At 46.1% G+C, this 27,334-nt stretch overlaps 2 protein-coding genes across 4 annotated transcripts; one reads left to right on the top strand and one right to left on the bottom strand.

Moving 5' to 3' along the window:
* Positions 1-66: 66 nt before the first annotated feature.
* fgf12a (fibroblast growth factor 12a) lies at positions 67-22,394 on the top strand. 3 transcript variants are annotated; one of them, XM_029130965.3, is made up of 6 exons: positions 3,978-5,127; positions 6,474-6,521; positions 9,261-9,371; positions 12,638-12,741; positions 19,207-19,405; positions 19,708-22,394. In XM_029130965.3, the coding sequence occupies exons 1-6, from the start codon at positions 4,932-4,934 to the stop codon at positions 19,821-19,823; spliced, it is 774 nt and encodes a 257-aa protein (XP_028986798.1). In that variant the 5' UTR covers positions 3,978-4,931; the 3' UTR covers positions 19,824-22,394. The 3 variants fall into 3 exon arrangements, with proteins under 3 accessions (XP_028986801.1, XP_028986798.1, XP_028986799.1); XM_029130968.3 differs by lacking the exons at positions 3,978-5,127; positions 6,474-6,521 and adding an exon at positions 67-338; XM_029130966.3 differs by lacking the exon at positions 6,474-6,521 and having other exon boundaries at positions 3,979-5,127.
* A 2,660-nt stretch (positions 22,395-25,054) lies between these two features.
* LOC114843991 (somatostatin-1-like) lies at positions 25,055-27,116 on the bottom strand. Its single transcript, XM_029130972.3, has 2 exons — positions 26,911-27,116; positions 25,055-25,862 (listed from the first exon to the last, which is right to left on the bottom strand). The coding sequence occupies exons 1-2, from the start codon at positions 27,049-27,051 to the stop codon at positions 25,665-25,667; spliced, it is 339 nt and encodes a 112-aa protein (XP_028986805.1). The 5' UTR covers positions 27,052-27,116; the 3' UTR covers positions 25,055-25,664.
* Positions 27,117-27,334: the final 218 nt, after the last annotated feature.

The raw sequence follows: 27,334 nt of genomic DNA, 5'->3' as shown, positions 1-27,334 counted from the left end.
GAGAGCGAGTGACAGAAAGCGATAGGGCTAGAGGAAGCGAGAGGGGGAGCGAGGGGGGACTCAGTCAAGATGCTTCATTTTAGCGTAATCTGTCCTGCAGACTGTGCCCTTCCGGCGTTTTGAGGGCTGCTGTGAGCCTGTGGAGAGCGGCTGGCTGGCTGGCTACGCTATGCTGCCTGACCCTGCTGTGTTGTGATAGCGCCGTCCGATTGTTTGGATTGAGGAAGGCTCCCATCAACCCAAATCAATGAGGATTCTGAGGCCAATCCTTCTGAAAGGAGCGCATATGCTGCAGTGTTTCTGTGGACAACGATCGAAGTCGACCACTATCACCAACGGTGAGAGACGAACATAGCACCATAGCCTTTAGAGCTACCGCTGCTTTGCATGCTGTCACTCCTAAGTGATGAAAAGCGAAACGGGGGGAGACAAGGATGGGAAGGAAGGAGGTAAGAGGTTTCGTGGCCACTCGAGTGTGTGTGAAACATCTTCCTATTCTGCAGAGGAGAGAGCCTCTGTCCCGACTTTTGTTGTGCAGTCTTCCCCCTAGCGTGGATAGCAGCTGGTACTGGGCACCGAGCCCCACTACCCCGGAGACCAGAAGGCTCCGGATACTTTGAAAAAAAAAAAAAAAAAAACTACTAAGCTACATTTGCAAGCCAGCGTGCACCAGTGCTGCATCTGAAGCAGGCCAAAAACCGGACAATGCAGGGATCGTTAACTTCAGGGGCCTGGAGAGGCAGCGTTGTTTTAGGCGCCACAGTTCAGCACCACGGAGAGCGCCAAGGCAGAAGTGGGGTCCAAACTTTTCATGTCAGGTTTTCCCCAAATCTGTTTATAATATAACCCAACATTAATGAGCCCAGATACAAGTAGGCTGGAGGATGTTCTTTATGTTAAAATAAACTTCACTTTACATATCAAGTCCCCAAACTCCATTTTCATATGAACTGTGTTAATCTGTGGTGTAATCCATCCAGCCAGGTGAAGGTGTATGCTTCAGAGACCAGACTGAGAGGAAATGATTAAAAAAAGTCATATGACACATGAAGCATTCTTAAAACATTCGCCAACTTGTGTCCCAGCGACAGACATGTGCTCTGAACAGTCCCTGGCGTTGAGCCTGTGGAGCCTGCTCTGTCCTCTAGACATCTCAGCAATCCACTGCATTGCTGTTGTTGTTCGCTCATAAATGCACCTCCTAACACATTAAAAAAACACCCCACTGTATTTTGTTTTACTGGGAAACGACGCCAACGCCGTTCCCCCGTTTTCTCCCCGTCACCTGCAGCACGCGAGGCCTCCAGTAGCTTCAGCTGGCGCGTTTCTCTAATTCAGGGCAGACAATTAGAAACTCCATTAAGCACAGTAGATTCCTCTGAGGTAGTTGGACCAAAAGCAGCATGCACACTGGGATCTGTAGGACACCGGCAGGCCTTACCCTGCATCTCCGCTCACTGCTACATGAACCTAATGACCGCAATCAAAACTTTATGAGTCAGCTCACGGGTGCTGTCACAAAAGGTTGGGAAACACAAATGTCTAGTTGAAGCGCCGACAGGTAAGACGTTCTTTTCAAGTCCTTCCATCCATCTGTTACTTTGTGGCAGTGCTGGACCACAAACATCCACGTTCACGCTGTTCAGATCTGTGGGTAGACTTTTGTCCCTTGTTGTTTCTTCATCTTAAAACCACTTTTTGAGTTTGTGTGGTTCTTGCCTGTAACACGCTCTCATGACAGAAATCAAACATTCTCAGAGCAGAATGCTAACACACACTATATATAGTCACGATGACACAACTAATTCATGTGTGACTGTGCATCTGTGATACTCCACCACTGAGTCTGTGATAGCTGCAGTTACACACATAGATTTAACCTTCCAGAGGAGGGGGTCAGACACACTGCTTCAGTCTGGCTGCGTGATTCACTGCTCCACATACTCGGGCCTGTGACGGATCATGAAAGGAGATGCTCTGCTTGCTGGATTCGGGCTCTGAGCCAAATTTACCTCCCAGGGATTTCCGGTGAAAGGTGCTTTTGAGCAGCTGTAAATGTTTGCACCTGCTTTGCTTTGTAGTGCCACCTGGCTTGTCTTATTCTAGAGGTAAATACAGAGTTGTCCACCTCACCAGTGATTAAAGCACTGTAACATTTTTTATAGATTTTTTTGTTAGATCGAATAAGTAAATGCAGTGTTTATGAGACATATGTTTCATACTAGTTTAGAATTTTATATTGGATAACACTGTGAGCAATAAATAAACTGTGGTTGGAGTGGAACTGCAGTTCTGAGACATGCACCAGCATGGAAATAGTTCCAGCTGCCACCAGTCAGCAAATGTGGGAGGGAGTGAAGTGAAATCCTCAGAGAATGAAATCATCTCGTCGTTCTCTGAACTTGTGGTTATGTTTCTGTCCACTAGAGGGCAGCAGGTGTAAAGAAATGACCCCCCCCCTCTACCCGTAACTTGCTTCTGTAAAGTCAGCACCAGACAAAGGACACAAAGACGCTGGAGCTTTGGACGTTTCTGTTTATTATTTTTTGGTGATGTTTACTGTGTTGCATTTTGCTGTGAAATCGTTTCACATTGATTGAAGGAAACGTGAATGTGATATTTTCCTAATAAACACACCTGTCCTGTAACTTTATAGTGCTCACCTGGGAAGATCCCATTTTAACTAAAACAGATGATATTTGTGTTACGAATGAGTGTAACGTATGCACATTATTAATATTACCTCATGCGGCCGTGAATTCATTTCTACGGTTCCCAAAGCTATAGATTCCGTGGTCTCTGTTTCCTGACACCTCCCTCTCTCATCTGTCTCTCGCTCTTCAATATTTCCATCTGTGTAACCCCAATTCCACACGAGGAGAGGGCAGCAGGAGAAGCTTGTATCTCCTCGGTTTCAAATGAGGACGTCAAAACCAAGTCCCAGAAAAAGCTTTTTAATGTTTCATGCTGTTTCATCACAGAGGGAGGAGGGGGGTTTGCTGTGCTCCTTAAGACTCACGTGTTCACCCTCCCACACACTGTGAAGTATGTGTGTGTGTGTGTGTGCGTGTGTGTGTGAGAGACAGAGAGAGAAACAGAGTGAGTGTGTTGTCTGTGCTCTGCCGCCTGTACTGTAACAAACATGACACACTCAAACATGCCGATGCGCCCACACACGCGTTTGCAGACTCCCCTTTCGGTCGGTGCATCTCTGGTGAGCTGTGCTGGATACAGCGGCAATCAATGTGTTTGCATTGGGCCCCGGACGTGATTTATGGCAGGAACATGTGCAGAATACAGTGTGGTGGGGAGCGAGAGGCCCGTTTTTTTGTGCGTGAGCTTTGGGTTTCGCGTCTGTGCTGTTGTTGGAGCTGTTGTATTGTTTGCGTGTCTCTAAGTGATGCTCATCCATGAGTCCTGTGACTGTGTGGGTCTTCGGTCTGCCACTGGTGCATTGTGTTCATACTGTGTGTGGGAACCTGTTGCAGGTAATCCTTTTAGCCACATTCAGTATGATCCTTAAGGCATTTTTTGAGGGCAAGAATACAGTGTATGAGATTTCTGACTCCCTAAAGCATCCTGGGACATATTTTTAAAAATTGGCTTGCAAATTTGGATTTAAAGTGGACATTATTGGGATTATTAGTAAAATTACCCGTGCCCTTTAATATTATACTAAAATACTGAAGCGTAGACACACACAGCATTTACCCAATCGCTCTGTTGCGGCAGATTTAATACTCGCACGTTTTCATCATCATAAAGGATCTCGTTCCGCCCCTGAGGTTTTCTAATACGAACCTCAATCACGTATGATTGCGTTAAGAGTTGGAGAGGGAGAGACGGGGTAAGAGAGGCAGAGAGAGAGAGAGAGAGGAAGAGAGAGAGAGGCAGAGGGAGAGAAAGAGAGAGGCAGAGAGAGAGAGGCAGAGGGAGAGAGAGAGAGAGAGAGAGGCAGAGAGAGAGGCAGAGAGAGAGAGAGAGAGAGAGAGAGAGGCAGAGAGAGAGAGGCAGAGGGAGAGAGAGAGAGAGAGAGAGCTATGGACCGAGACCGTTCACTCTCGTTATCGGCGATGTAACACGCCGACGGCGTCCGTTCAGGGCGCACAGGAAATACCGCTGGGCTTTGCTCCATTATTCGCACGCTACAACAAAAAGCACTCTGGCGCGCGTTCGCCTCAACTAATTGTTGCTTTTCGTGCGTCCATCCCTCCCCACGGGCTTGAATTACATCTCTGCAGCATCTTTGCAGAGCGGGCTCCGTCTCCTGGCTGCATTCAAACGGTGCCTTCGTCGGAACCGGAGCCTGGGCTCCCATCCTAAGTGTGCGCGAGCTCCCGCGCGGCGTCCCGGAGCACGCGTGGACCGTCTCATTCATCGGCGTGCGTGGCGTGAATAATTACGGGAGGGAGGGGGGGGGGAGAAAAAAAAGTTGCAGGATACTTTCTCCGGCCACGCACGGGCGTCTCGCGCGTGGATCGCGGGATCCGGAGGACGGGCTGGCGTGCAGATGGCGTCCAGCGCGGCTCTGTTCACCTGGAACACCTGAAGCTGTCCGATGACACGCGGCTGCAGCAACTTATCAGCGCTGTTGCGTGTTTCAGCGCTGCCATGTCGGCCCCCGTGGCCTGCGCCGTGGATTTAAGCTGTGTGTAGGGTAAAATCCGTTTGCAGCTGGTTCGAAACCCGTGTGCCACGAACTCGCAGCCGCTGAATTACTGTCTCATCCGGAGGATGCTGTCTGGAGCGCAATGATGCCCGCGCCTCAGTGGATTTTCTGATCAGGATGACATTTGGTTAAAAGACTCGCGGACTGAAACAGTCTATATTATAACAGTTTTTTTTTTATTATTATTTGCGCCAAAAACGCTGCAAAAACACCCGACTCCTGCCGAACCGCGCTCTCGGGTTTTTAGACGGGGTTCGGGGAGATGGCCGCGATCGCCAGCTCCCTGATCCGGCAGAAGCGCCAGGCGAGGGAGTCGAACAGCGACCGGGTCTCCACCTCCAAACGCCGCCCCAGCCCCAGCAAAGACCCCCGCTCTCTCTGCGAGAGGCATTTCCTGGGGGTCTTCAGCAAAGTCCGTTTCTGCAGCGGCAAGAAAAGACCAGTTCGGCGGCGACCAGGTCAGTGATGTAGATTTTTTTTTCTCCCCCCCCCCTCAGTGATGTGTGTTACGTGTGCGTATGGAACCGGTTCTCCCCAGTCCTCCCCCCCTCCCCGCCCCCCCAGAGCAGCAGAGGCATTAGTATACCGCAGTCAAGGGCTCCCGTCCGAAACGGGGGAGGAGGTAGATTTTCTCGCGGAGCATCCACCTGTTCCATGAGCTCTCCCCGTAGTCTATCGACGCACCGCAGGACCCAGTCCGTCCCCATTTACAGAACCAGAGCTGCCTTGACGCGGGCTGTAGGAAACGGTCTCTATACTGTGACGTTCCCCCTTCAGTCGTAATTCTGATAGTTCTCACATCATAAAAGATAAATCGGTCCAACGTTGATGGGGCTTTCTTCATATGTCCAATTTATGTTCACCCCGCTTCCAAACACACACACACACACACACACACACACACACACACACACACACACACACACACACACACACACACACACACACACACACACGCTCAAAAACGCTGCCTTAAATTGCCTAATTCAATATTAATGCAGATTGGGCTACAGAGTAGAGATAAGTTGCACCGCAGTGCACCAAGGCTCTTTTAAGATTAAATGTTTTAATGGTAAATGTTTATTGCAGAGCGGCAGCTTTTACTGCAGTGAGGAGAGGCATAGCTTTAGTGATTAAGAGCTACTCTGGGTGTATTGACAGACACAGGCTCTGTGCCTGCTGATACACTCCATGGTACACTCCAGACCCCCCCCCCCCCCCCCCCCCCCCCCCCCCCCTTTTTTTTTTGTTCCCCTGGTTCTGTCCTGGTGCACAGATCACAATCCAGCGGTGCAAGTCATCCCTGCCCCGATCCGGATTCCGTCAGGTCCACGCGAGAGTCCCACGGGCTCGGCGCTGCCGACGAAGATGAGGATGAGGATGAGGATGAGGATGAGGAGCGAGGCAGGCAGTCGGACGCGCATCAATTTTAGGGCGTAAGGAGCGGACTACAGAGACACTAGCCCCAGCCAGCCAGACAAATTAAAACCCTGTCATCTTGCTGCCCCATCACACAGACAAACAGTTTCTGTGCCAAACCGGCCATTAAACGCCCAAATAGCAGACAGACTGGCAGCAACGCAATCAGGCCTCCAGACTCTTTTGGGCAGGTGGGTGAGTCCCGACAGCAACGCAGGCCGGCCGCGTGTCCTCTAATTGATCGTCCTTATTATTCTACTGATGCCTTGACATTTATTTGCATATAAACAGCCGATACACTGGAGAATTGATGAGTTCTGCCTGTTTAAAAGCCTGTTGTTTTTCCTTCTATCCCCCCCTCCCCCCTCCCCCACCCCTTCGTAAGATGCACCCACGAAACCTCCACAGGTGTCCCATAAGGGCTGCAGGCTAGGTCAGTAGCTCAGCCTCCATCCGTGTGTACTGTGTTTCCTCCTCGTCTCCACCCCCATCTCGCGCCCATGTCGACTCCCCCTCGGCCAGGGAGGGGGGTGGGGGGGGGCAGAGATATGGCTCTCGGGGGTGTGTTGCGGGGGTGGGGGGTGGGCTTCCAACACCTGTCTGACAGCCGACGACCCTCTCCCTTGCTGACCCCCCCCTCTTTCTCTCATCCCCTCCTCTGTGTGGCTTCCTTGGACTCTCCAGCTTGATTTCCTACTCGTCCTTTTTGTTTCCCTCGTAGCCGAAGCTCTCCTGTAGCCGGACGTTTGTCTCTCTCTCTCTCTTCGTCCTCTCGCTCCGCCCTCTCCCCCGTTTTGTGTTCTTGCCTCATTCTCTTTGTCAGTCAGTGTCGGGTCAGTCTTTACTCTCGCTCCCTGTTCTGTGTCTGTAAATATGTGTCACGCAGTACTGTGCAGTAGGTGTAGAGGCCTTTGCTGTAGTGTACTTTGGTGTATTTGGATATGATGTGTTCTTCCTCGTCAAATACTACATCAGAACAGGTGATCATTCACCATTTCATGGTCATGATGCCATTTGTCGACGTACCTAAATGTTATTTGTCCTTCTCTATTGGTATAAATGATATTGGCCTGTACTCACTTGGTCTGTATGCTGTTTAGCTCCAAGTCAGTTTATATCTGCACACACACACACACACACACACACACACACACACACACACACACACACACACACACACACACACACACACACACACACACACACACACGTGCACAGGCTCTTTGCTAATTGGAAGTGACGAGCTGTCAGCGGCTGCTCAGGCCCACTTTGACGCCTTAATTTATGGCGGTGCAGTTATCACATGGTGATTTACTGGTATGTACACACCGCACACACATGGCAACGCACGCGTTCTCCTCACCCGGCCCGTGATGGATGACCAAGGGCCCGGCCAAGGAATTGATGGTCCCAGCACAGGGGTAGGTAAGTTGGGGATTGACGGTCAGGATGATGTACAGCGGAGCGGACCTGCAGCCATTCTCGCCGGCGGTCGCTGCTCAGCCAACGCTTCTATCCGCTCTCCCCCACGACATGCTGTAAACAGAGCTCACTCGCTGCTGGTAATTCCAACGATTAGATCTCGAGCAAACATTTAACATCTGTTGTTCTGTTGAAGCCAGAGCGGGCTCAAATGTTCCATTTAGCAGCACGACCTCTAAGTTCTGTGATGACCTTGGAGGACAGTCACGGACGCTGATCGAAACATGTCGTGCTCCTGCAAAGTGAGGATTTCCACTTGCAAAGTGTTTATTGAGGCACCTAAAAGTGAAACTTAGCATCCATTCACTTGATGACAATATGCATCATTTGTTTGCGGCTAATTTGCCGCGTAGACAGTAAACAAAGGATTAGTGACATTCAGCATCTGAGCTGCTGTTGGATTTCAGTGGAGCTTGTCTCAGAATCTCAGCCACTGCAAAAACAAACAAACAACAAATGACTGGGTTTACTACTAACAGTGATCATTAAGAAAGATATGACTAGATTGTCTCTTTGTAGTAATTACGCTTTAGTGCTGTTTTCCACTCGCAGTGACTCTCCTGGTTCTGAATCTATGCGCTAACAGTGTCATCCCACTTTAACTGCTGCTTTTAAGGCTCCTTGAAAACCGCACGCCTTCCCCCAGATAATTACTCCAGTTTTCCTTCTGCACGTCTTCTCTCTCCTGGCGTTTCCCGGGGGCCGAGGGGCTTTCGTTGCCCTGAGCTAATCCTCCTTTCCACCTTCTCCCCGGCAGCGTTGAGCGCTTCAAGCAGCAGCCTGGCAACGTTCCAGATGTCACAGCCTCCAAGTTGGAGGTTGTTTCAGGGTTACCGTAATGCAAAAAACTGCAGAAACTTTAGGTCGGGTCAAGAATTAGCACTAGCATCAGTCGGTCAGAGCCTCATTTTGTTTAGCACAAGTCACCTTTCTTTAAACGGCACCGCTGCCTCATACTAAAAAGGACACCGCTTATATTAAAATGTGATTTTAAAACAGTTTGCAAATGAGGCAAAATCATTTTTTGTAGGAAATAAAGTACGATAATATAATCAAATAATAACATTCTCATTGATTTCCTATCGTGGTGTTTTCTGTGGAAAAACCCTTTCAGTCAAACAGTCGTTTACCCTTTTCAGGGTTGATGTGGTCGAATAGACGACTTAATACAAACTTTATATCATACTCATTTTACATTCAGCAGTCTGCAATGCTGAAAGTTCAAGTTTTTTATATACTGGCAAAACAAGACATTGAGCCCAACCAGAAGTAAAAAGAAGCTTACTGTGTTTTTAAAGTGTGCCTAATTTAATGGGTCTTTGATGAATTCAGTTATAAACTGCATTATACAACGATGAAAACATTTTAGAGACGTATAAAAGGAAAAGCTAATGAAATGCATTGGGCAATTAACGTTTTCAGTCATTGCTTTGGGAGTGCACTCAGGCCACACAGCTGCCCACTCTGTGATATTTAAATGTCTGAGTGCGCAGACATTCTTATGTGTAGGTGTTCACTCGTTGCGTGTTTATGTCGCATTTCTAAGTATGCTGTTCTGACATATTGTTGGTGGGGTGGGGCTGTGGCTTGGCCAATGGTTTGTGGTGTGAATGCGTGTGCGTCCCGGGTCTGTGTGTGTGTGTGTGTGTGTGTGTGTGTGTGTGTGTGTGTGTGTGTGTGTGTGTTTCAGAGCCGCAGCTGAAAGGCATCGTGACGCGACTGTTCAGCCAGCAGGGCTTCTACCTGCAGATGCAGCCGGATGGAACCATCGACGGCAGCAAGGACGAGAACACTGACAACAGTGAGTGGAGCCCGACGGAAGCAGCAGCTTCCAGAATAAAGTATCTAATGGCAATGAGTCAGTTGGTTATATAATACGTTACCACATTTCATATGCTACGCCTTAGCGTTTGTAATTCTTATATAAGTGGGGCCATTTTAGCTGCATAAAATTAGTAAGAATCCCCTCAATGAATTGGATTAGTTATAAAAAAAACAGTGGCAGGCTGCATGTCCTCCTTTTCGCGTTAAGCAATTACATGCATCGATACTGGATAAACATCAAAGCTTCGATGGTGCATGTATTTATTTCACGGTGAGAAAACACAATGTTTATGAAGGATCATGTCACAAACTTGCTATTTCTGAGTCAAATTAATTTCAGCAATCCTGCTGCTGCCTTAATACGTACACCAATCCCACCACGTACGCTGCATAAAGGCGACACATTGTTTTGATGCATTCGGCTCCTACGATGATTATCTCAGCAGAATTTGGCTCCTCGGAATGCCCACTGTGCACCATAGCCTAGAGCTCTACTCTCTGCCATGAACACCCTCTCCTGAGGAACTCCTTTGTGAATCTTTCAGCGCAGATCCATAGTGGACTACCGATGGATAAGTAGGCTCCAGGGATAAGTCCCCTAAAGCTCTCACACCCCATCCTCTCTGAGAGAAAGAGAGAAGATGAGAATCGGTTGAATCTTCTCTAACATCTCCTATAGGAAAGTGAAGTACCAAGGAAAAGATAAATGTCAGCCGAGAGTGGTCATCAAAGCTATAAGAACGACACTAGCGGGCTGGAAGGAAGCCAAACAGGAAACCAGCCGTGATGTTTCTTCTTTTCATCCTGAGACAGCCGGCACCAAAGCTCCTGGACCAAAGCAGCCGTGGCTTCTCCCCGTCGCTCCGTGTTTTCTATTTGACAGAAAATAGTTCCCGCTGAACTCTCTTTTCCAAGTGCAAAGTAATCGCCTTTAGAACAAAAACAACTGACACACGAGGGGGATCTACTGTAACCCACACAATGCATTTGTGTCAGCGCCACGATCGTTCCCGGCCTCTGTTGTGTTGTAGAGGTTTTAGCTGATTAGCTTTTCATTGTGTGCGAGGGTTTCCCAGCCTCAAGGTAATCCTCTTGTTAAGCAGTCACTCCGGCCCATGGATGGAAGAACGCAGTGAATAATTCAGCCACAGGCATCTAAAAATACCTCCTCCGGCGTTTGGGCCCAATGAATAATTCTCTATACGAGAAGCTTAAAGCTCGGAGATGGTCCGGAGGAAGACACGGGGAGCAGAGGAGAGCGGGAGGCGCGGAGAGAGTGAAAGAAAAAGAGGGAGTGATTAAGAGAAATTGACAAAGACGGTTTGGTATTCAGGTCTCACGCTGAACTATCGATTGCCCAGCCGGATTATTAGAATAATAGATTACCCCCAGCCTTTACCCACGACACTCTGTGACCCGCAGCATCCTCAGCCGTAGCAGATGGAAAAGAGTAATTTATTTCCAGGGGGAAGTACAGTGGAACTGATGGGATTGAGGCGCCCGATGCCGCCCGCACATGAGCTGTGACCTGCAGCTGAAGCGTGTTGCAATATCGCCTTTTATCGCACGGTCCACCTCTGTGGCGAATGCCAACGGGGATGATGGGACAGCGGAGTGGCTGCGGCGGGAGACATTTGCTTTTTTAATGCTAAGCGGCATCAGCCTGACCCAAAACACTGAGTAACTTGTGGGACGTGATAGAGCAGAAGAGATTGATGGCGGGAGCTGATCTTAAGCGGCCTCAGGAGCGGCGAGACACCCGTCAGTTAATTAACATCCATGTTCAAGTTTGAGCAGTTACTAATTTAATTGTCATTAGTTGATCGGCTGCAGTAATTAACTCCACAGACCGAGGCTCTAGGAAGATACCGAGACACTTACAGTATCAGCAACAGTCTTGATGGCTGGTATGAAGCAAGACATTAGAGTTAAATGAAAGTCTTGTCAAGAAGGGGGAACAGACATCACAACACTGCCTGGATTTCGAAGCTCGCCTCTGGCATCTCACCCCTCACCGCAGGGTTAACTTCCTGCTGTGGCGGTATTCCTCACATCAAATGCACCTCCGCCGGCCTGTCTGCAGGATTTGCTTGTAGCCGATTACTGCGCCGCTGGAAGACTCGCCCGTTTCAAGGATTTCGCCTCATTGGCTTGTTTGAAGCTACTCTGTGTGGCCCTTTGTCGAGATCCTTGGGAATGTCTTAACTCTGCACCCGGTCCAGCCGCCGCCTTGCCTTTGTCAGAGGTAGAACGGAGCTTTTGATGAACAGTGTGGAGAGTAATCAGTTGGTGCAGATGTAATTATGGAATCCATCAACTGCTGGAACTGCGAACAGAAGAGCTGGACATTCAGAAGGTAGATGAATGACAGCTCCTGTCTGTTATGTAATTTACTGGCAGGCAAATGAGAGCAGGACGGGTAGATCATAATTATAGCGCAATAGTGGACTGGCTCACTGGGTTTTATGCCTATTGTCCTCATACATTTCGAGCCAATCTATTATAGTGAGTCTTTCTGTGAGCCATATTCACAGAAAGGTCTAAAATGTGAGAGACGTAGGGATGCAGAGATGCAAGACAGCTGGTCTTTAGTGATACGTGACAGAACTGCGAGAGACACGGGCAGTCGTCTGGGCGACGGAGGCAGAGGCCATGAAAGGCAAATGGGAGGCAGAGGGAGGGAACGGATGGAGGCGGTGGAGAGAGTTACGACAGGACACATTCTGCCCCTGTGAACCCGGTGAATCACGGCTCAGAGGGGACGCGCGACCACGGCGGCCAGTGTGTATCACCTGCACAAGTGGCCCGAGGGCAGAGAGGAGCCGTCGGCAGGCGAACGCAGCGAGTCGATGTTTATTGAGTGGAATTGAATCTGCTCGGGGGACAGACCCATGTTGGCACGTCTCCTCCCCGTCCCTGCCAGCCTCATCGCATCGTCCCCACGGACGTACGTCACAGTCCAGTCACGGTTTCAGTATTTAAAATGTACCTGCCACCACAAAGGCTTTGATTTGTGCCCTGACATTAATGAGTCACTGTTCGACTGCGGTGCCTCATTGTTCCCATTGTCCACGTCCTCCGTTCTGCACTTTGCTGCTGAAAGATGGCCAACGAGCAGCAATCAGAACAGCGATGACTGGAAAACTCAACTGTCCTATGATGTCTTTCATGTCTGATGACTTGTCGCTCTCTCTCTCTCTCTCTCCCCCTCGCTCGCTCTCTCCCCCGTCTACTGTTCTGCAGCTCTCTTTAATCTTATTCCTGTGGGTCTGAGAGTGGTGGCCATCCAGGGAGTGAAGAGTGGCTTCTACATTGCCATGAATGGCGAGGGCATGCTGTACAGCTCGGTAAGCCGCCGCCGCGCACGTGCGCCGGTCAGGAATGCGCACGTTGGTTGGTTTACACGTGTTGTGTTTTGTTCTGGTTGTTGTCTCTTTTAATAACCCACTGCAGAGGAGACTCAGCGCTTCCCAACCCTTTCATCTCTGCTCTGTTGGAGAGCTTTTCAGATGTGCCTTTGTGTTGCTGCGCAGCACTTATTCCCCCCTTTGTTAGTGAAGCAGCATCGTGCATGTTTTACATTTAATTTGACACCTAGTTCGGTGCTCAGCCCTTTTCAAAATCGCCTGCTCTTCCTTTACTGGCGTCTAATGGGGGCTCATTATGCAGCAGCTCCTCTACACACAGAGGTTCCACTGAAACTTTTAGGCGACTATTGTTTTGTTGTTCAACTTATTTGGATTCGTGTCATGAAATGAATAACGTCCATCCTTCCAGCAATCCATTATCTGAGCCACTTGCCCTTGTGAGAGTCATGGCGTGACGGGACTTATCCCACATACTTTTCGGTGGGTACACCCTGGACAGGTCACAACAAAAACCCACTTTCACAAAATAGTTTTTTTAATTTGCAATTTAAACAAAAATGTGTAATTTGTCAGTAGAAAGAAAGGTTTTTTAGTGGTTTCAGTGATAAACTTCTTTCTGTTTAAACAGGCACAACTGGATAATTGGGAACAGGTGAGGATTTTATGATTGGATATAAAACGGATATCCGTTACAGTGTTGGACTGCAAAGCAGATGAATCATCATTCAGTACTTTGTGCCAAAATTTCTACTGGCTATTGTCAATCAGTTGAAAGAACAAACCGTATTTTTAAATGCGACTTCAGGTCTCAAACATCTTTAACGGAGGCATAAAAGCCATTCTGGCTAACAGCATCACACAGATGACAGAAGGAGAAAGGATCAATGAGAATGAAGACCTGCAGCGTGTTTGGTGGGAAATGTGTTGCAAAAGAACAGTGTGTGTGAAAGAGAGCGAGGGAAATGTACAGAGACAGGAAGATATCCCTAGTTGGCCTGGTTATATAACCTCTAGTCCCACCGTAGCCATACCGCACTACCCACAATACCAATGAGGCGTCAGCAAACACCCCCAAATAAATGACTGGCCGACGCTGGAAAGCACAAACCGCCCATCAAACTTTAACATTTCCAAAATGCTCATAAAACAAAGGACACAGTGGCTGCTGTATTGCAGCTTACGTTTATTGATAAGGGACTCGCTTTACTGCGAGAGACGGCAGAACATTTTGAAAGAGGTCAGATGATTGAGGTACGTGACGCAAGCCTGAATAATTGTATAGAATTGAATACATAGATTTAGAGCCGCTATTTCTGAAGAACTAGGGTATGGACAGTGTGGACATATGTATGAGACTACCTAAGTATCATCTTATTGTGCATGAACACACTTTCGACCTTACTGTGGCAGAGTTTGTCAGCAGGCCTTTCTGACATTTTTGTGGTAAAAGCTGAAAGGTCATTTTAATTAAAGGCCTGACAGGGAGGCGGGTCCCATACGGACACCGCTCAGACATGCAGATGTGAGGCACGGGAGGCACACAGCTCCCAGCCTGGCTCCCAGGGAGGGTCCTACGCGACAGAGTGTCCATAAAACGCCCAAATTAACATTCAAGTCACTGGATGATAGCACGAATAGCTTTCGGCCTTGGTCGCCATTTCCATCGTTCACCAGCTTCAAATACCCATGAAGATTATGTTCATGACATAGTGAGAGATCCTGAGGTGTTTCAAGAACTCTCGTGGTCATAAAGTAAGTCCCTTTCGTTCATTCTCCAGACTTACCAATATTACTATTAGTCCATATCTTTATGCCATTCCCTCTTGCTCTCTCTTTTCAAGGTCTTAATCATCTCCTCTCTTCACTATAAAGTTTCTTAAAGCTTGTTTGCTTGCCTTGTTTATACTATCCTCACACCGAGATCAGAGTAGCACAGTTTTCCTCCTGACAGCCCATGGGAGATAATTACTGAGGGATATCCTCCTCCTTTTTATACCCCCCCCCCCCTACTTTTGGCGCCCTCCTTAGTGAGGGAACGTAATGACCTTTATCTTCCGCGCGTCTTCAGATGTGACACCTTTGTGGCGCAACGTCGACAAGCCTCTATTTCGGTGTTTTATTTAGCTGCAAGCCTAACAATAAATGGTTCATCAGTTATAGCCGTTATATGTCCTTTGTAGCTTGAGGTGGTCACAGTTGAGCCAATTGCCTGTCGGAAGCTGATGATAATGCTTGTATGGAGCGATTAGCGATGAAGTGCGTGAAGCCTCAGCATCTACACTGAAGAGTTCTCCTCCATTATTTATAGCACATCTCAATATGACCTAGTTTACTGCACAACAGTAACAAAGTCGAGCGAGCGATCTAGCGATCTAGCTAGCGAGTCGAGCTAGCGAGCGAGCGAGCGAGCGAGCGAGCGAGCGAGCTAGCGAGCGAGCGAGCTAGCGAGCGAGCGAGCGAGCGAGCGAGCGAGCTAGCGAGCTAGCGAGCGAGCGAGCTAGCGAGCGAGCGAGCGAGCTAGCGAGCGATCTATATCCATCCATCCATCCATCCATCCATCCATCCATCCATCCATCCATCCATCCATCCATCCATCCATCCATCCATCCATCCATCCATCCATCCATCCATCCATCCAATTTTTGTACTTGTCTTCTTCAAGTCTTCATCGCATTTTATTTATGTTACGCTGATGCCGCAGTAAAACCTTCACTGAAGGCCCTGAGGGACGAGTGACAGAGAGCTTGTGAGGAAGGTCAGGGAGAGTTTGGGATTTTGTTTGAGGGCATTTGTACCTCCCATCATTTGCTTGTCATCTGTCCCTAGAAAATAATAGTTCAATGAGTTGTTTTTGTGTTGAGTGTCTGTGTTTTAAGGTGTTTAGGAGCTAAGAGCTGCAGATGTTGACAACTGCTTGAGTTTATCACTTGACTGTTTACATAATGTCAGAAAAGAAAGAAAATGACAGGGTGGCATTTTCTCATCCACAGCTTGGCATTTGAGTTGGCTAAATGATCTCCGCAATAATCTCTCATCAAAATTCTTGGGAAAATATTGCTGTCAGCGTATAATTGCTGATTTGCTAATGAAAGATAAGAGGCAGCACTCTCTGCGAGAGAGAAGCAAAAGAAAACAGGAAATTAAAGTGAGGCAGGAAATGAGTAAAGAAGTTAATCTTTGAAGAATCAGTTTCTCTTCGACCATCGGAGCATTTTAATGTGTTTGTGAATTGATTTTTGAATTATTTATCACTCCCTCGCAGTTTCTCTCGAGCAACTTTTGAAAGGACAAAACTAAACCGTGTTTCAAAAATATCTGACAAGGAAAAAATATAAAGATGAAGTGGAGGACAGGGACATCATAAGTGGGAAAGAGTTAAGTAATGTCTAGACAATCCCGACCTGAATCTTTCCTAGAATAATAATGAGGTCTTCGGGAGCGGCGGCAGCCCTGGGATTCTCACTGAGGCGACATCTCTCCCTTACTCCAGAGGCTCCTAAACGAAGGACCTCCCCAATCTTCTGTGTTTTTATCCAAAGTCAGGACGTCTGCCGGCAGCAGCAGGGCTCCTCTGTGCAGAGTCGGAGAGCTGCCTCCCCACCAGGCTGGAGGCAGTGACTTATTTGAATTCAGGATGCATTCAAGCTAAATTGACATGCAACCCAGTTTTACACGCCTCACACTCCTGCTTCCATGCTTCTTGTTTAATTTCAGCATCGCTGTACCTGCTCTCATAACGCACTGCGCAACGTCCCGAAACAGACACACACATCACACATGTCTGACTGTATAGCGTCCTGTAGCTATTGTGTACATCCAATTTTAAATAGAAATCTTTTGCAGTTTAGGTTTGCATTGACAATGAAAGCGTGGTGGTGTAGCTCTAGCTCCTTACTAATACCAATAGCCTCACATGTCCACTTCCTTTACCAGCTCCAAACAGACACAGAATACAAACAAGTGGCCTGTTGGCGCTGTGATGGAGCGTTGCTCCATTTTTTATGATTATCCATTCTAGGCAGAGGAAGTGACAGGGCAAACCTGGTGCTGTGCTTTTAATGTGAGGCGTCACACGTGTTGCTCTGGGCTCGTGCTCAGACCTTGCTTTGCCAGTGTGTATTTGTGTGCGCCTTCTTGGCTGCGTGGCTCACGCGTGTCCATTAAGGAGATCGCATTAATCATGAAAGACTCCGACCCTGTCTCCTTACCTCATATTTCCACTCAGTCATCCACAAACAAGGTACTCTGTCAAAGACTTCAAAGTCACTTACATTCCACCCCTATCGTTCCCGGGCCTCGGCCAGGGCGCTTTCTAAACTGCCCCGAGCTTTGTCCCAGGCAGTAACAGAGTGTTGTCCTTGAGCGGAGATTTTGGAGGGGAGTCTACAGTGTGTCAGCAAAGCAAAGTGGCGGATGGTGAAGGGTAGAGTAGCACTTATATGTTTGTGTGGCTTAGTTTTGGACTCCAAACAGATGAAGGGATAGCTGGTGTGTAATGTGTAACTGTCTACCCCCCTCCCGCTCACACACACATGCTCACACACAACCAGACGGGCTGATCCTGACCCCCCAGTGTCCCAACAACGAGGGGGGAGTGGGCCATTTGACAGTGTGTCAACAGGCCTAGATAACCTCCAACGCCCTGGCTTCTCTGCCGCCCTCCTGCTGACCGGTGAGGCGCCTCCATATCGCCCATCCCATAGTCCTTTGCACAGCCAGCCAAGTGCTGCTGTGCCGTATAAATGAGCGGTCACACACAGCGTGGCTCAGGTGCAGTAGGTATATCGCTAGCAAAGACACAGACTTAAACAACAGTTGATCAGATGTAAAGTACATGAACATGTTCTTATGGTTCTGTCACCCACAGTTCATAAAATTGTTGTCATCCTTTTAAAATCTCTCTCTCTCTCTCTCTCTCTCTCTCTCTCTCGCACCGTTATACGCACAACACGTGAAAAGTCACCTCCAGCGGGAAGCAGAATTGGGCTGTGATTCAAATTGACAGCTTTTAAAATGAAAGGAGAGAAATACAGCACCAGAACCCCAACATGCATACACAGTGCAAAGCCTGCTTAAACTAAAAACGGCCAAGCTCGCCCACATCACCTACATCTAATCTGTGGATACACACACATGACGTCCCTGTTCTTCAAAGCGGAAGGCATCAAATTTTCCTCGAGTTCTCTGAAGGAGAGCAGGGATGAGGATAGGATTTGGCATCCACCTGTTTCATTTTGTCAGAAAAGAGAAAGCTCCAAAGGCTTTTTTTCCAGCTATTTAGAGGTCAGCGCCACTATTATCTTTATTCAAAGTGAGCAAATTACCCAAATTACTGCGGCGTACATCTGTAATGGTTCAAAGAGCCGAGAGCATCGCGTTCTGTTGCGTTCTGTCACGGCAATAATCTGGCACTACACTCAGTCCAGACGGTGCATCCAGTGTCTGCTTTGTTCCTGTGTGTCCCCTTGACTTTCTCCTTGACTCGCTGCTTCGATAATGAAGTGGAGAGATAAACATCTTCCACTGTTTTCTATTATTCTAATGAGCCTGTCATTCTGATTACTTGGATTCTCAAGGATGTGTGTGTGTGTGTGTGTGTGTGTGTGTGTGTGTGTGTGTGTGTGTGTGTGTGTGTGTGTGTGTGTGTGTGTGTGTGTGTGGGTGTGTGTGTGTGTGTGTGCGTGCATATGTGAAAACAATATGTTTATTCACCTTGGCAATGTACACATGCTGGTGATGACAGCCAATGCTTGGCAGAGTGAATTTGACCAAGCTTTCATTTTTTGAGATCTGTTTTATTGCTGGTTATTTGATACTATCATCTACAGCTGACACGCTTGCATTTATGTATTAAAATTGACTTTGACATTAAAAACTAAAGGCTAATGACGTCCACAAAGAATAACTGAAGTCAAGAGTTAGCAAAATTGGATCTTTACCACCAATCAATGAACCTGGACTGTAAGTGTGGGTTAGAGCTGCTATTCTTTTAAAAGGTATAACAGTGAATCGTTACTTGCAAATTGAATTGTACAAAAACACAACCCTGGAGTGAGATGTTAATAGAGCATTGTGGTGGCCATGTTTTCTGCCTCTGTCGGTGTCATCAAGGCAGAAATTAATTTACCAACACTATCAAGACATTGGTGAGATAGGATATTGAAGGGCTGACCACTTGAAGCTCAATAGAAATGGGGCAAAATAGATGTGAAGGAAAAACAATTGAGTTGCATAAGCTTTATGATTAAGCTTTTCAGTAAACAGTGGTTCACTACTTCCACTGGAGAGCTCATTGGAGGGTCTTGTAACTCTCTTCTACCACTCTGAATGTTTAAGAAATGTGTTTATAGATTGTTCAGATTTTAGATCCCTCCTATGACTGTTGCATGTTGTATTTGTCTGTACCCGATAATTCACTGCATCCTTCATGGGCTGATTTTGCAGGAGATGTTTACGCCAGAGTGTCGGTTCAAGGAATCGGTTTTCGAGAACTACTACGTCATCTATTCGTCCACTGTGTACCGACAGCAGGAGTCAGGCCGGGCCTGGTTCCTCGGCCTCACCAAGGAGGGCCAAGTCATGAAGGGCAACCGAGTTAAGAAGACCAAGCCCTCATCACACTTTGTACCGAGGCCCATTGAAGGTAAGACAGCCTTTAATCTCACTCGAATCTAGTTTTCAGTCTATTATTTTCAATGAGCTGCAGGTGATAGATATTATCACACGTATCAAGCAATGCGATAAAAAACCTGCTGACACATTACAAATGCTCTGGTGTAATTGTCCCCACTGTCTAAAACCTGACCTTGTCTCTGTATGCACATCCATCTCTTCAATCTGCTCTGTGTTGTCTCCTCTCTGAGTCCCTCCCACCTGTGTCCCTTTCATCTCCTCTAATTCTCTCCGTCCTCCTACTCTCTTTCACTCGCTCCATCTCCACCACAGTTTGTATGTACAGGGAGCCGTCGCTGCATGAGATAGAGGACAAGCACCGCTCCAGGAAGAGCTCAGGGACTCCCACCATGAACGGAGGGAAAGCCGTCAATCAGGACTCCACATAGCAGCAGTAGGAGGGGCTTCCAGTAGAGGGGGCGTGGCCTCATCCTGACTTAGGGGAAAGGGCCAAAGGAAAAATCCCGCCCCTCCCACCCCCCTGAAAAGTAATGTACCACCATCTCCTCTTAAAAAGAGGGACCTGTGACAACTACAAGGAGCTATTATTGTACACTCGAGACAACAAAACTGAACTCTTGCCTGTGAAAACCTTTTAGATAAATATATATATATATATATATATATATATATATATATATATATATATATATATATATATATATATATATATATATATATATATATATATGAAAAACAACATTTTCAATCAGAACTTGACCAACATTTTATGCAAAAAAAGAGAAAGCTGTGATAAACCAAGGGATGGTGGTCGCTCTTCATACACATACAAATATCTATCATTTCCAGTTCATGCTGTGAAAAACAAGCTTTAATATATGATGTTAAATTTTCGTACACTGAGTTGTTTTTCTAAATGCCGCCGCAATGTCATCTGCTTTATTGCGTTGCCGTCGTCACTAACAACAGTATCGTCACTAACTTTTTTTTTTTCATGTTTTTATTTGAAGGTTTTTTCACAGTTTAACTAGACGGTACTGTCACACTACCTGCTCTGGTGTGAACGTCAGATTGAATGTATTTGATACTTCTGTGATGGACTTATATGGAAACAAGGTGGGATGTTATTTACTCAGGTGTTTAGTGTAAGTGAAACCAATGTGATAATAGGACAGACGAAGCTGTGTGAAATACTATGTTACCCTGTCCTGCAGACGGACACAACTGTAACAAGCAATATACCCAAGAGCAGTCTCATATGTCTCTAAATAACAGTAATAACAACCTGACAATGGATGCTGTGACCGACAAAGGAAGTCGTGTTAGTGGGAGAAAGTCAGAATCAAAATAATTTTGTCTTAGCTTCAGTATATTCCTAACATTTGCAGGCACTATTAGGTTTTAGGTGCAAAACGTGTCCAAGCTTGTTCAACAGAGGAAAACACTGACCAGCATAAGCACTGAGCCATGGCCAAGAGCGGTCACTTCACACTTACACCTCTAGAAATGCCGACCAGTTCCTCTGCTGTTTGCTAGGCTATAACAACACCTACTCTACAAAAAGTATAAAAACTCAACAGTATTCTTGCTTTTTAACTATACGGACAAATTATGAGATAATCCTCTATAAAAGGCTTCTTCTGTTTTTTCTAAGCGAGAGAAAGGACCGGCGGCGAGAGGTTTTGAAGTAGTTAAATGCTTTTAATGTAAAAGCATTGGAGATTACTTAGCACTGGGGGCCAGGGTGCTCGACTATTTAATTGTCCACTGACCTGACGTATGAAGACTTTCCTATCACAATGGAAGCAGAATGTCTCATTGAGGAAGCAGCTTATCTGGATTTAGCCAGATTCAACGAGGATGCTTCTGTAAGAGCGTCCCACCGTTCATTTTACTCTGACGTGGCAACACATACAGTCTCCGTCCATCCTGGTTTTGTGACCCGTGAAATGAGTCGGCGCAATGAGCAGAATGGAGGAAGGTTTCTCTTTCATAAATCAACATGCTGACAAGACTGTATAAACAAGGCGAAATGACTGGTACACTGAGTGTACGCGGCATAGCTCATTCCTAATCCTCTTTTAGTTTGTCTAACTCAGGAAGTCCTACAATTGTTCTTTGAGCGGGGCCACATGTAACGAATGGCCACTCGCTATTGATCACACGTTGCACAAAGCCTGGTTACGAGGAGGTCGGGATGGGGTGGTGGCTCTATCATTATTGAAGGTGTACGGCCACGCCAAGGGTAGGTAGGCTGACAATGGGGCTAAAAGAGGCAAGACAGAGCATGAACGTCGCACAGCTGGAGAAGCTGGTGTGAGATTTGGAGTCAGAGACATGAAGGTGTTTTAAAGAATAGGTTCAAAGCTTGTTTATGCAACAGTTTAATCGGTCATTATTCATCTCTCCTACATCTGGATGGAAATCACTTAGTTTGGAGGTATGTGCAGTAAATAGCACACATTCAGTTTTACAGTGATCTGCTGTGGATCACACCTGGTGCGAATTAAAGGGTAGATTAGTTCAAACTTCCACCGCACCTAAAGCGTAACAGTGGTACATAATGTAGACTAGAAACGACACTGGAAGTTAACAGGCCAGACCAGCATATATAAGTATCTTTTTTATAGAGGTTTATATTGGTGCAATGCATGACACTGGATGTACTCGATGTCAGCTGTTGACAGCAGGACGAAGGATCAATAATGCAAGGAGTCGAAAATAGCATTTGTGAGAAAGCATTATAAAGACAGCACTTTTCGGGGGAGGGAGCGTGTCGAGGGGTGTGGGGGGGGGGGGTGAAGATGTACGAAAGAGTGAGCAAAGGCTTTGGTTGTATGTGGTGTCAAGTATAATTTATTATTTTTATGTTCGCAGACATTGGAACACACTCATATATGCATTATGAATTGTGAGATGATATTAAAAAATATGCATTGACAATAAAAATCCGAATAAGGTTAGTGATTGTTTAAGAATAAAGACTATGTTATCAAAAACTCGCACCTATGCAGTGATTGATTGGGTGTGTTGTTGATCCTGGCCGGCAGCTGGTTTGTATAACTATTTATTTATGTCACTCACAGCAACATCAACAGAAGCGGCGGGATACGCAGACAAACCGAATCCATCAACTTGCGTGTGTTTCTTTTTTAATCCAATCCTTTTTCCTATCAATTCACCGGGGGTGATTTATCTTCTCGCTAGCCCCCAAATCCGATGTGTCATTTTGGGATGGCACTTCTTTGCCCTTAATTCTCCCGTTGTCATGGAAACAGACCTTCTGCGCTGTCTGCAAGGAGAGCGAGGAAGAGGAGGACAAAGACGAAGGCTCCCCTGACTTTTAGGACGGGGCTCGTCTCCTCTCCTGCGTGACGGCTGCAGCACAGAACGGCGCGGGTTGGGCGGGAGCGGGGCTGTTCTCCTTTTCTCTGTTCCCTTGTTTCCTCTGGTCAGAGTAAGGCAGCGGAGGAGAAATACCGGTTTGCTCACAAGACTGAGAAAGAGAAGGAGGAGGAGGAGAACAAGTAGTGATTGAAAGGTTGAACGCTAGAAACGATATAACGATAAGATTGTTATATTATCTTCCTCTCCATGCACAGCAGCTTTTAGAAGGTTTATTTATTTAAGTAAACTTTTAGCAACCATAATTAATTCATATATTAAATCAGGTAATACAGTATTTGTATGGGGTTGCAGTGGGCTAGACAAAGTTGAAGGATCATCAAACATCAAACCACGGGTAAAATAAGTCTGTCCAGTATTGTTCGAACTGATCAACAGAGTCAACAGAGTTACAAATACACAACACGCATTTATTCATGTGTAATCCCAAAACATCTCACGCTTGGTCACAATTAGTATGCGCGCCAACTGCCAGTCATTGTAATTAACTTCCACTAGGAGCAGGAACGAGTCAAGGTCAGCTGCTTAGACTCCCATGGGAGTCTGTCGTCTAAGCGGGGTCATCTGTTAGGCACACAGAGCGAGGACGAGGCCTGTAAACAGCTCCAAGGCCAAATTTCTTCTGACGGAGCTCTGGCTCTGCTCTTCTCACATCCAATTCATTTCTGCTACAACATTTAAGTTATGCATTGGTTGGCGGGCTGTCATGGCTACACTAGGCACATATTCTATTTTTGTGTTGCATTATGTGAAACCTTTTACATATTGATTCAACTGTGTACTATAATACATAAAATCCATCCTTTGCACGCTGCCACATTAACTGGGTCAACATCAGTCTGTTTTCCGTACTGTACTTTTATTCATTCATGCCTGATGTACATTGATATGATCCAGTTTCTTCCCTCTGTTGTGTCCCGTTGTTTTGATAGCGTCTTCACCGCTGGGACTCCACTCGCTTCTCTTCTCGCTCTCACTGGGTGATGGAGTGAGCTGGTGAGGGAACACCGGCTCAAAAGTGGGGCGTTCGGTTCTACTCATTAAAAATAATTGGTCTCTGTTCAATTAAGACACTGTGATACTGCTTTGATCTATGTGGCTACACTGGGCATCTTGCACGTCCAAATAAAGTTTTCTGAGTTGGCCGCGGTACTTGATGATAGGTTAAAAGGAGACTTGGACAAAGCTTTAAGCTGCCGCACCTCGTGAGACAGTTGAGACAATTCAAACAAATCATTTACCCTGTCCCTGCCTCTGATTCTGTGCCCTGCTCTCTTTCCACTGGTGCCTGTTTACGAATGAATACTGTGAGGGATACTGCAAACAAACACACTGACACTTCAGGGACATAAAACACTAAAAGTTCATGCACAGAGCGCACACGCACCCACGCACGCCAGGAAAAAAAAATAATAAACCCACTCACCCAGCAGACCGCCCACAAGCCCACTCACACACTTTGTGCTTCCCACGCTCACACATTGTATCACTTTACTGGAGGAGCTCTGCAGTATGAGCATGTTAATGCGCTGGCAGAGAAGCTGTTCTGATGAATCCCAATAGCCCAGGGACAGACAGGATGCTAAGCTAAGCCTTGGCTGCAGTCATGCTCCAACATTGCTCCTTTAATAATTTTCTCTCTCATCCCTTTGCTCATCCTCTTTGCAGCTCTCCTCTCTTCCTCTCACTTCCTAATCTCTATTCCCTCTTCACTTCTCTGTTCAATCTGATACACCTCCTCCTTTTTGTAGGCCTTATTTTCAATACATGACATTAGCTAACTGACATGTTTACACCTCCACTCTTGGTTACCTGAAAAGGGACAAATCAACCCTATTTCTTTATATATGCATAATACATGTAGTATATAATAAATATCAGATTTTACACAATATCTATATTTGGAAGTATGCAAAAAACATCCATTAAACTCACACAAGATGCATGGACAAAAAATTCACACAAGCACACACAAATGATCTCATGGGATTTGTATGGCATAGCTCAAGTGGACTTAAATAGATTTAATGCTTCAGTGAATGACATGCAAGACAAATTGATGTGTTTGGTGGTTTTACTGTGTGGGTCTACTGCAAAGATCACTAAGAAACATCAAACGCTCTGCAGAAATGTATTTGATGTAAAGTCCTTCAGGAGCTATCAAAGAGAAGAACAGCTTCCTCCGCTGGAGCAAGAATAATGTCGCATAGACAAAACTACTAGCTGTGGAGTTTGAAAGCGGGGAGACAGTTGTTGGGAGGTCTTTGATGCGTTTGAGGGACCTGTGAATGTGATTGATCTGATGGATTAAGAATGTAACGGAATCTAAACCCAACGCATTTGATATGCTGCCTGCGATGGAAGCCTGCCCGGTTTCTTTCTGCGGGGCACATCTAACTGCGTCTTTGATGCGGACGACAAGTAACATCTTTTTTACTCTGACTGTTCATTTGGTGATCATAAAATTTTTAGCGCTCAATTCAATGTACACACCTCCTCCAGGCTGTCAGGGGTGCTTTAAATAATGCAGGCATCCAGGATCACGAGGTTCAACTATTGTTCAACTGACTGCAAGAATCAAAAGTGCCTCAAGTGCTTTTAAACAGAAGCGATGATTTGAAATAGTGGAATTAAACATTAATGCCACAATATGAATTTGCATTACTTTCATATTCACAATAAATAAATGAATAAAATAATTTAGAAAAGACATTTGCATCAGCATGAACACTATGACGTCTTTATTTTCTCTCATCTTAAAACAGTTCAGACAGACTATATAATATTATGAGACCTCATTGAAAGTATGAGTATCACAGTTCAGACTTTCATCACATGGTCTCGCATAACAGAACGTGAGCGATTTAGCAAGCAGTCCAGGATTTCCAGTAGAAGACTCTGCAGCCAGGTTTGCGTGGATGGTTAGTTGTGTTGTCGCTATCGAGTCCCCGTCGATTCTCTTCCAGTTTTGTTGCGTCTTTGGTTTGTTGGCGGAAAAGTCCATCTTTTAATTTGAAAACCTTGTAAAGCAAGTCATCAAGGTTCTCGGTCTTTGGCAGGTCCTATGGAGAAACAGACAATTTTTTTCCATATGATGTTACTGTCTCTGTGCTGCAGTGTAACTTTTTTCTCTTGTAGCCAAAAAGAAAATAACAAAGTTGTGCAGTGACACTAATCTCTAATCTGCAATTTCATGGAGGATAGCTCTGAGAATGAGTGACACAAGCTGGAAAAACAGCTTTGGCATCTTCCTGCCAAGATCCCTCATTCTCTCTTGGCCTATCTCCTGCTAAGCCACGCCCCTTGTGTGGGCCACGCCCACTTCCTAATTTTCCTTCTTGCATTACCAGTAATCATGTGAGTTTCACTGACCCGTGCCTGCTTTTCTGCTCATCAAATTTCAATCAACCTTTTTAACATTCATCTTGGAAGGTAAACCTACCACCATACCCTGTGCTCAACATTATTTGGTAAGCCCTGTGGACAAAATGTCCCAGCCAAGTCATGCGTGTGTGTGTGTGTGTGTGTGTGTGTGTGTGTGTGTGTGTGTGTGTGTGTGTGTGTGTGTGTGTGTGTGTGTGTGTGCGCGTGTGTGTTTGCGTGTGTGTGTGTGAAGCCAGGTGAATTAAAAACCAGTTCAAGTTTTTCTAGTTCAAGTCATGTATCTTCTCATTGTTACGTCAGTCAAAACCATTTATGTATTTTATACATATACAGTATATTCACCTCACCATAGGTTTTACAATGCCTCTCCTGTTCAAATCATTTGTCAAGAATGACATATGAATGTCCAGTTTAATTATGACGTGTCAAGTCATGTTTTGCGGTTAATTCCAGTCATGTTTAAGTTTTAGTCAAGTCCTGTCCAGTGTTTAGCCACTGCCATAGAGATTATTGTTCACAGTCCCAAAGTGTGTTTTGTCCTACAGTTTTCTTGTTTCCTTCTTGTTTCTGAAGGAGTGTTTTCTCTTATGATAAAGTTCATTCGTATGAACAAACTTTGTAAATTGATTCTGATGCCTGCAGAGCTGTCACAGCTGGGGCATAATAAATAGTACATTTGTCACACTAAGCACCAGGTACATTAATTTAAAAAACAAAGAGTCTTACCTGTTTGTTTTGAAAATTGTCAGACCTTGAAAATGAATCTTGCTGAGCTTGGAGATCTCTAAAGTCATAGTCAATGTCTGTATTTTCAGCAATATAAACTGCAAAACACAGAAGTGCTAAAATGCACATGATTTGGGCCATCGTCGCTTGGAAAGTTTTGCCTTTGTGATTCCTGAGAGATTCTATTTGGCAAGACAATATCCACTATGTGCAACTTGTTTTATATGTACATGTTCCTCAAAGGTGTGGTTTGCTGCTTATTTGCATAAAGACCATCCTTAGTTTCGTGCTTACCCCCATCAACGCACTGACGCATGGAGCATGTGATTTAAAGCAGTCATTAGGGGAGAAATAATAGGTCTAAATAGGGACACTTTTCCCCATACTGGTCTTTTCTGGTGTCCTCATTTGCATGAACACACTA

This window comes from Betta splendens, chromosome 17 (assembly GCF_900634795.4).
Source record: "Betta splendens chromosome 17, fBetSpl5.4, whole genome shotgun sequence".
In the NCBI taxonomy this organism is placed as follows: domain Eukaryota; kingdom Metazoa; phylum Chordata; class Actinopteri; order Anabantiformes; family Osphronemidae; genus Betta; species Betta splendens.
This window is presented reverse-complemented; position numbering and strand designations above follow the sequence as displayed.

Bases quoted from the DNA above. Each gene is read 5' to 3' on its own strand.
- LOC114843991 (XM_029130972.3), bottom strand. From the start codon at position 27,051: ATGGCCCAAATCATGTGCATTTTAGCACTTCTGTGTTTTGCAGTTTAT. The intron at 25,863-26,910 runs GTAAGACTCTTT...GTTTCTCCATAG, and splicing joins ACAATTTTCAAAACAAACAG to GACCTGCCAAAGACCGAGAA.
- fgf12a (XM_029130965.3), top strand. From the start codon at position 4,932: ATGGCCGCGATCGCCAGCTCCCTGATCCGGCAGAAGCGCCAGGCGAGG. The intron at 5,128-6,473 runs GTCAGTGATGTA...CCCCTTCGTAAG, and splicing joins ACCAGTTCGGCGGCGACCAG to ATGCACCCACGAAACCTCCA. The intron at 12,742-19,206 runs GTAAGCCGCCGC...CTGATTTTGCAG, and splicing joins AGGGCATGCTGTACAGCTCG to GAGATGTTTACGCCAGAGTG.